The 10074-nt window shown below is 43.5% G+C and overlaps 1 protein-coding gene across 2 annotated transcripts in view; it reads right to left on the bottom strand.

The window, feature by feature from the left end:
• Nucleotides 1-6108, bottom strand: part of ILDR1 (immunoglobulin like domain containing receptor 1) — a 37652-nt gene extending 31544 nt beyond the window's left edge. For both annotated transcript variants that reach the window (XM_004373634.1, XM_004373635.1), the window contains exon 1: nt 6022-6108. In XM_004373634.1, the coding sequence (XP_004373691.1) occupies nt 6022-6076 (55 nt within the window). In that variant the 5' untranslated portion in view covers nt 6077-6108. The remainder of the gene's footprint in view (nt 1-6021) is intronic.
• Nucleotides 6109-10074: the final 3966 nt, after the last annotated feature.

Here is a 10074-nt window from a genome sequence, read left to right as displayed (position 1 = left end):
ATTATAAGTGCAGATTCCTCCCACCCCCACCCCCACCCACAAGTGAAAATTATAGGTGTAGATGCTCTCTAAGAACCTTGGCCCTTAGAGGCCTCCTGATTTCCCAAAGAAGGATAACACAGATCCATAGCCGCGTGGACATGAAAGTTAGCACCATTCTATGATCATAAAAAATTTTTTACAAATGCACAAATGACACATGCGCTTTCAGAATTTGGGGGGAAAACTAAACTTTCACCCCAAGAATAAACTTGAGGTCAGATGAAGGTAACCAATAACGCAAAAGGTCTGCAGATACCTGTACAGTAAAACCTGCAAAAGCCGGAACATGCGTAAGGTGGAAACTGGTCAGAGACGGAAGGAAAATTTAAATATTTTCTACTAAAATGAGTTATAGAAAAGTGGTAACACTGTATCCTATCAAAGACGGAAAACCTGCGAGACCCGGAAAAACAAGGCAGTCCCAGCAAGTTCCGGCTCTCGCAGGTTTCACCGTATAGCTAGAGATCCGGCAGGAGTGGTCAAAGGGGACTTTGGCCTCATCTCAATGATTTGTTTCGTTTAAGGAGCGAGTATTCATGTACCAGTGGTGTAATAAAAATTCATTTCTTTTACAATAAAAACACTTCAGAGACCTACAGAAGGACTGTGACAACTGATGTCTACGCAGCTGAGCGCACAGACTGTGGTAACGTCCCAGGACGCCCTGACCTCTGAGGCTTCATCAGAGGCCCCAAGCCGCGCTGACGAGCAGGTGCCCCAGCCTGACACAGTGGCATCACAAGCCCACACTTCCCATTTCCGGGAACTTAGATGCTAACCAGAGAATTGTGTCGGCTTTTCCATAGAAACAGAAGAGAACAAGGTCACGGACCAAAATGAGCACATTCTAGTAGAGTTTCTCAAACTGCGTATCATAGCTCTCAGTGGGTCTTGAGAAAATCAGTTTAGTGAATGTTTCCATTTAATATTGTCAATTTGGGGATTAAAAACCAAAAAATAAAAGACCAACAAAACAAACCTATTGCTGTCGAGTCGATTCCGACTCACAGTGACCCCATGTGTCACAGAGTAGAATTGCTCCAGAGGGTTTTCTTGTCTGTAATCTTTATGGAAGCAGATTGCCAGGTTTTTCTTCCTCAGAGCTGCTAGGTGGGTTTGAACCACCAACCTTGAGGCTAGGAGATGAGCACAAACTGTTGGTGCCACCCAGAAACCTACTTTGGGATTATACTCTATGAATTTAAATATCACTAAAACGATGCCTATTTTATTATTACCTTACCTGACATAGTGGCAGGATTTTCGGTGAGGCTTTTGTTTCCATTTTATAAGTATATATATATGTGTGTGTGTGTCGGGTCCCATTATAAACTATTTCTGACTGGGAGCTATGAAAAAAACGTTTGAAAGTCACTGCTTTAGTAGATACTGGGAGCAAGAGAGGCAGCTTCATATTCAGTTTGGTCTGACAGACATTTTGAAAGTTTAGTTTAAAAATAAAGAAAGAGGTGGCTGGTGGGGAGGGAGCCAGTATCTCTGCAGTGATGACCACATTGCAGATACTGTGCTAGATACTTCTTGATCTTAATTCACCCAACAACCAAAATCACTCGTGGGTGCAGGATGGGGAGGGGCTTGTTAGGAATTTCACCTGTTTTCTAGTCAAAGGGAATTTATGTAATTTGTCCAGAGTCAGAGCTAGTAAGAAGTTGACTCAGGATTCCAACCTGATGGTCACTTGACTGTTAACTCACGGTTTCTTAGCCACAGGAGAAGCCATAGGAAAAGCTTAAATTGTTTCTTTTAAGTTAGCTTTAACTACAATGAGATACCATCTCACCCCAACAAAGCTAGCATTAACCCAAAAAACACAATAAAATAAATACTGGAGAGGTTGCGGAGAGACTGGAACACTTGTACACTGTTGGTGGGAATGCAAAAGGTACAACCACTTTGGAAATCAATTTGGCGCTTCCTTAAAAAGCTAGAAATAGAAGCACCATATGATCCAGCAATCCCACTCCTTGGAATACATCCTAGAGAATGAAGAGCCATCACACGAACAGATATATGCACACCCATGTTCGTTGCAGCACTGTTCACAATAGCAAAAAGATGGAAACAACCTAGGTGCCCATCAACTGACAAATGGATAAACAAATTATGGTATATTCACACAACGGAATACTACGCAACGATAAAGAACAACGATGAAGCTATGAAACATAACATGGAGGAATCTGGAAGGTATTATGCTGAGTGAATTTAGTTAGTCACAAAAGGACAAATATTGTATAAGACCACTATTATAAGAACTCAAGAAAAGGTTTAAACATAGAAGAAAACATTCTTTGATGGTTACCAGGGTGGGGAGGGAGGGAGGGGGGTATTCACTAACCAGAAAGTAGACAAGAATTCTCTTAGGTGAAGGGAAGGACAGCACACTCTACAGGGGAAGTCAGCTCAAATGAACTAAACCAAAGCTAAGAGGTTTCCTGAATACAACCAAACACTTCGAGGGACAGCATAGCAGGGGCGGGGGTCTGGGGACCATGGTTTCAGGGGACAGCTAGGTCAATCGGTATAACAAAGGTTATTAAGAAAATGTTCTGCATCCCACTTTGGTGAGTTGTGACTGCAGTCTGAAAAGCTAGTAAGCGGCCATCTAAGATGCATCAATTGGTTCCAACCCACCTGGAGTAAAGGCAAACGAAGAACACCATAGACACAAAGAAAGTACTAGCCCAAGAGACAGAAAGGGCCACAAAAACCAGAGACTCCATCAGCCTGAGACCAGAAGAACTAGACGGTGCCCTGCTACCACAATGACTGCCCTGACAGGGAACACAACAGAGAGTCCCTGACGGAGCAGGAGAAAAGTGGGGTGCAGAACTCAAATTCTAGTAAAAAGACCATACGTAATGGTTTGATTGAGACTGGAGGGACCCTGGAAGACATGGCCCCCAGACTCTCTGTTAGCCCAAAACTAAAAACATTCCCAAGGCCAACTCTTCAGACAGAGATTGGACTGGACTATGGGACATAAAATGATACTTGTGAAGAGCGTGCTTCTTAGCTCAAGTAGATACATGAGACTAAACGGGCAGCTTCTGTCCAGAGGAGAGATGAGAAGGCAGAGAGGGTCAGGAGCTGGTTGAATGGACATGGGAAATCTGGGGTGGAAAGGAAGTGTGCTGCCAGTATAGGGAGAGCAACTAGGGTCACAAAACAATGTATGTATACATTTTTATATGAGAGACTAACTTGAATTGTAAACTTTCACTTAAAGCACAACAATAAAAAATAATAATAATAATAAAGTTAGCTTTAAAAAAAATCTAAACCATAAAAACCTGTTTCCGTCAAATCGATCCTGACTCATGGCGATCCCATGTATGTCAGAGTAGAACTATGTTTCACAGGGTTTTTCAATGGCTGATTTTTTTGACAGTGGATTGCCAGGCCTTTCTTCTGAGGAGCCTCCTGGTGGACTCCAACTGCCAACCTTTGTTAGCAGTCAAATGTGGTAACTGCTTGCATCACCCAAAAACCGAAAACCAAACCCATTGCCATCGAGTCAATTCTGACTCTTAACGACCCTATAGGACAGTAGAACTGCCCCATAGGGTTTTCAAGGAGTGGCTGGTGGACTCAAATTGCTGACCTTTTGGTTAGCAGCCGAGCTCTTAATCACTGCGCCACCAGGGCTCACCCAGGGACTCCTAACAACAACAAAAAATCTACCTGGGTCTAAATCATGACCACCATTATCACAATGGCCAACGTTACTGAGCCCTTACTTTGTTCCAGGCACTGTGTTAAGTGCTTTAAAACTTTCCACAAAATCCTTGTGAGATATGTACTATTATCCTCATTTACTGGAGGCTGTGAGTATTTGAGTAGCTTGCCCAGAGTCACACAGACATCGTAGATGCGAAGTCCAAACCCACATTAAACAGCTGAACAGCTTTAGCTACATTTCCTATACATATTCAGGGAAAATATCTACTAAAATAGCTATTTCCTCCTCAAAGTGTTAGAGTCAAAAGAACCGACATCTCAGTTTTTCATCTGTGAGATGGGAGGGTGAGGTTAGATGTTCACTTGGGACTTTTCACTGCCAGCACTCTCTGGTTCAAAAATGTGTCCTGCAGGAGGGCTTCCGTTTAAAGAGTGTCAGGCAAACACCCCAGACTGTATTACTATACTACTTCCGCGTCCTGGCAGCCAACACTGCAGGGCTGGTTCATGAACACTCAGAGCTCTGCTTTCTGAAGTTCTTGTCCATTTAGCAATTTGCTTACTATAATAATATAAGCTTTGCATAAAATCACTGTATTTGAAAAATGTTCAGTGTTCAACTCACTTCGTAAGAATTGGACAATTTTAAAAACATCATGCTGGCAATTTAAGCATTGGGGTTCATATCCTAGTGAGATTTTTGTCTGTGAGGCTTCTTTTTCTTATTCTATAGAGCCAGATGGCTGCTGGCGGTGAAGTCCTAATTCTAGGGACGGGATACCCTGGGGCAGAAGTGGAAGCAGACCTCTATTTTCCTGAAAAGGCAGCTCCAGCAGCTTCAGAAATCCCCAGCAGCTGTGAGTTGACCAGGCAAGGCTTGGGAGAGAAGACTGTGCAAGACCGAGAGCTGTTTTATGAATTCGCATTCACAGACTAAGCTGGTGACTGCTCAAGTGGAATTTTCACCCATTTCCTTGTACATCATGGGTGTCCAACATCTAGTCTTGTCAGCTTCAGACAATTTACAGGAAGGACTTATCGCTATGAGTCGGAATCAGCTTGACAGCAACGGGTTTAGTTTTTTTGGTTTTCTATCTGCAGAGAGCATTTTAAGCCAGAAGGCCTTGGGGATATCAGTGTTCTAGTCTACCTGCCCTTTTGTAATCTCCCTCTCTTCTATCTGCAGCATTAAACTTTTCTTAAGTTATTGTTGAATCCTGTCTGAATATTTGGTTACACCTGAGGGATTCCCATGTCCTATCAAGCTTGTAAACATGGAATTCTGCCTGCACCGTCATATTACATCTTTTCCTTCAGAAAAATACAAGACAAATTGGTTTGTGAATAAACTCTGGGCAGACCTTCCACTTACAACTTAGAGGTAAGAGAGCCAGGTAGTCCCAAAAGAGGAAAAAATAAAGATAAAACGAAACAAAACCTTTACAGAGGACTGAACTTCCAAGCAGGCTTCTAAGTGCTTATTTTTAGGGTCACTCCACCTTAATTTGGAAAGGCTGAAGAAGCCTTCACATTCTGTCACTCGGCTATCCTTTCCTAGCTGCTTTCACTCACGCAGACACACTCCTGACGTATTTCCAACAGATACGTGGAGACCCAAGAACCTGCTTTCCGAAGTAGACAGGGGACTTGAGAGAAGGCCAAGAGGGTGAAGGAGTGGGTGCGGGGCTGAAGAGCTGATGGGGAGATACGAAGGGAGAAGGGAAGTTGGGCAAGTGGGTGGATACACAGAAAGTAGAAAAGTGACGGCGAGGACAGTTGGCAAAGAGTCACACGTTACTGTTTCTGAAAAAAAGATTCTGAAGCATACGGAGCATTTCTTTACATGCTGAGGACATATTATCACCTCCCAGGAGTAAAATAAAGGCATTTCTGGGCCAAGTTTTATCTAAAAGCAAGTAAAAGATGAAAGAGAATAGTAACTAGGAATTTCAGGAGTGGTGTGTCTGCTTCTATGGATCCAGTTTTAGAGACCGAGAGGTGCCTAGTGAACGCGGGAGAGGAAGTCCAGACGCTCTGGGTTTCTTTGTTAGTTGCCCCTGTTTTCGAAAGGACCCGGACTAATAAATGAGGAAAACAACAGGTTCCCACAAGCAGAAACTCGATCCAGTTCCCTGCACCTCCTGGCACCCGTGCAAGAGCCACCGGAGCGCGGCCCAGGCCTCCACTGACCCGCCTGTGGCCAGTTCTGCAAGGCCAGGCAACAATGGCTTCCTGTCTACTTGGGCCCCGAGTGGGTCCACTTTTCTCACGGCTCACCTGCTGGGAGCCAGGTGACGAGGAGCAGCCAAGGTGCCGGGGGCTCAAGACCCATGCCAGCCCCTCTCAGGCCCCTTTCAGCTGAGGGGCTTCATCAGCTGCCACCCGGGACGCACCACTTCGCCATGGAATCCCTCCGGTTTCCTCACTGAGCGCAGCGTGGCCGGAGGCTCCGCTCGGGTCCCCCGGCAGGTGACGCGCAGCTCATCCCCACCTGGGGCGCTCCCGCGGCTCCGCCTCGCGCACCGAGCTGCGGCCGCTTCCTGCCCCGCCCCCGGCTAGGGCAGGACTGAGGCCACCTTCCCTACCAGCCACCACCCCCTCTGCAGGCTGCCAGGTAATTCTTCTCACTGAAACGCGGTCTGCTGCGACTCGCCCCTCCCGCCGAGAAGTTACCATTTCCTCACAGAATTTCTCAGAAAAGTCTCACCCCTTCCACATTTCTCCTCCTCTGCTCGCCAGAACTATGTAGATATAACTTTGTAAGTGGTATTTCCTGCATTTATTTCCATTCACTCATGTGTGCGTGGAAAACAAGTTTTTCCACTAAAAAAGACATTAATATAAAGTTCATGTATAATGTCTGTTCGGGTTTTTTCAGAAACTGATGATGTAGGTATGAATTAAAGAAATAGACTTTATTTTCCACAATTATAAAAGTAACAGATGCTCATTATAGAAAAATTATAAAGATATAAACTAATGGAAGTAAGAAGAAAATCCTATTCCCAACACTCACGAGTGGGCATTGTTAATGTTGGTAATATTTCTTTTTAGACATTTAAAAATTTCAGTTCTTATACAGTTGTGTTAATACTCTTTTTGCTGTCCTGAGTTTCCTAAAATTTTCCAAAATTACCATAAAGATTAATTTAATTTAATATATTTCATTTTGTGGATGTATCATACATTTAAATATTCTCCTAACACTGGAAAACTGACATATTGGAAGTGAAATTGTATATACTGATAAGCAATATATATGTTTAGACAAATTAATTTCATATCTCTATCCTAGTCGCTATGAGTCGGAATGGACTCGACAGTAATGGATTTGGTTTGGGTTTTTTTTTTTTTGGTATTCCAAACCAAAACCAAACCCATTGCTGCCTAGTCATTCCAACTCATAGTGACCCTATAGAATAGAGTAGAACTGCCCCATAGGGTTTCCAAGGCTGTAATCTTTATGGAAGCAGACTGCCACATCTTTCTCCTGAGGATAGGCAGCTGAGCTCTTTGACCACTGTGTCACAAGGACTGCTTATATCTCTATTACAGCCTTGGAAACTCTGTGGGGCTGTTTTACTCTGTCTTATAGGGTCACTATGAGTCGGAATGGACTCCACGGCACACAACAATTACAATTTCTACCCAAGTCCTAATGAACAACCAATGAAGTACTCAACAAAGTGATCAGAATCTACCAAAGGCACTCTAAAATTCAAGGGAATCCACAACGCCATCCCTAAATTCAGACTTTTAGCCTCCAGAACAGTGCAAAATACATTTCTGTGGTTTTAAGCCACCCAGTTTGTGGTACTTTGTTACAGCAGCCCTAGGGAACTAATCCGCCTTACCCTGAGCCCGTTGCCATCTAGTCAATTCCGACTCATAGCGACCCTACAGGACAGAGTAGAACTGCCCCATAGAGTTTCCAAGGAGTGCCTGGTGGATTTGAACTCGCGACCTTTTGGTTAGCAGTCGTAGCTCTTAACCACTGTGCCACCAAGTTTTCCTCCTAGTAAAAACAAACAAAAGAAAAGAAGTTGGTGAACGAATGGGTGAATGAATGAACAAACCAGCAGCCTTCAGTCCTGGGATATCTCTTTACCATCCTGCATGCAGCTCAGCAGTCCTGAAGGACCTCAGCCATTCCACGGTCAAAGACTCCAGGTCTCTGTAGCAGGTCACCTAGGTTGGCCTTCTTCCATGGCAGGAACCCACAGGGAAGGGTAAAACAAAACAGGAGGAAGGCACTCTTGCCTTTAGGAGCCAACCAATCGATGACGATTTAAGTTGGAAAGTCATATATATACTGGTCAATGTAAATACACAGCAAGTGGCACAGTGGTTAAGCTGTCACCTGCTAACTGAAAGGTTGGTGGTTCAAACCCACCAGCCACTCCATGGGAGAAAGATGTGGCAGTCTGATTCTGTAAAGATTACAGCCTTGGAAACCCTGTGGGGTAGTTCTACTCTGTCCTATAGGATCGCTATGAGTCAGAATCGACTTGACGTCAGTGGGTGGGTTGGGTCATTTTCTACACCTCTGGCTTGTCAGGAATATTTCATACATGCTGTTCCATGGAACAGTAGTTTTATGGAATGTTTTATACATAGTGTATGAAAAAAGGGCTCTGTGATCAAATAAATTCAAGAAATGCTGGATTAAACTAAATGAAACTTTTTCCTCCAGAATTTGTCAAACCATTAGGGTGCTACCATACTTTGGAATCTCCAAGGGATTATGGCATGCAGCATTTCCAAAGTTATTTAACCATAAATCCCTTTTGTGCTCACATATATCTCAGGGAAGATGTTCCATAAAGCACAGTTTGGGAAATCCTGGTGGTCGAAACCAAGCATAATTGGGGAGCTAAGTTGGAAACTTCTATAGAGACAAAAAATGACTTTAATAAAAGTTATCCCAAGTATCTTATTTTCTCTTGGGAATCATTCATTCTATTGATCACCTACATCCATTGCTTCTCTTGAAATGAACACTTAGGCTAATTTTACTTATATCTGTTTCTCTGTCGACTACTTTTTTTTTCTCCACCATTTATTATGTACTGTGTACTAGGAGCCCTGGTGGTGTAGTGGTTGAGAGTTACGGCTGCTAACCGAAAGGTTGGCAGTTCAAATCCACCAGCTGCTCCTTGGAAACCCTATGGGGCAGTTCTACTCTGTCCTATAGGGTCACAATGAGTCAGAAACTTGATGGCAACAGATTTGGTTTTTGGTATGTACCAGCCAATGTTCAAAGTGCTTTGTATGTATTATCTCATTAAATACACAGATAGGTGGGTTTCCATTGTTTTTTCTTCCATTATCTCTGTGAGCTCAGCCTCAGAACAAGGAGATAAGGGGGATTTTTTCTCTCTAGTGTTTCTTCCTCTTCTGGCAAGGCTCGGTTTGCTGGGCAGACTGGAAGCTTCTCTGAGATGATGAGCTCACTACATGCACATCTTAATAGGGATCAGTTAGGGACAGAATACCCTGTTCTTTCCAGCCTACCCGGGAGGGTCTGATTAATTTAGTCTATGGGGAGGCCCAGGAAGCAGTATTTTTTTAAAGTTTCCAGGTGGTTCTTACATACAGCTAGAGTTGAGAACCACCAGTTGAAAGGTGAGCTGAATGAGATAATGCCCTGCAACTTTGCGTCCAAATAGGGCATTCCCCAGGGCAGTCCTTAAATGGAACAATACATTTCCCATCTCAGCTTCTCTTGCATAACTGCTTTGCCACCACTTTGAGTGACAGAATGAGGAGTTTCTACTCCAAAAACCATGGCCATGTGCCACTTTCCCCCCTACTTGCTTCTCCACTAGGATAGCATAACATATTCATGCTACATTCACATGGGAGTGAACCTCAGGACATTATCACCAAGTAGCTGTTTTACCCTAAACAAGTAACACAGCTGCTCTGAGCCTTAGTTTCTTTATTTATGAAACAAAGGAGTTACTGTACTTGGGATAACTTTCTGAGAAGCTCTGACAAGTCTGTGGAGACACCTCAGAGGTTGCCTCCTGCAGGGAGGTTGGTTTGAAAAATCACTAGACAAAATGATCCAGACAGCCTTTTCCAGCACCAACATCCTACAATTCTAAATTTTACAAAATAGATTGATGTTAGGAAATGGATAAATTTCTAGAAACACACGGCCTACCCAAACTACAACAAAGTGATATTGAAAATCTGAACAGACCCATAACAGAAGAAGAGATTGAAAAGGCAATAAAAAAAACTCCCAACCAAAAAAAGCCCTGGCCCAGATGGCTTCACTGGAGAATTCTACAAAACATTCACAGAAGAGCTTGTACCAGTTCT

Source organism: Trichechus manatus, unplaced genomic scaffold (assembly GCF_000243295.1).
Source record: "Trichechus manatus latirostris isolate Lorelei unplaced genomic scaffold, TriManLat1.0 scaffold00026, whole genome shotgun sequence".
In the NCBI taxonomy this organism is placed as follows: Eukaryota; Metazoa; Chordata; class Mammalia; order Sirenia; family Trichechidae; genus Trichechus; species Trichechus manatus.
This window is presented reverse-complemented; position numbering and strand designations above follow the sequence as displayed.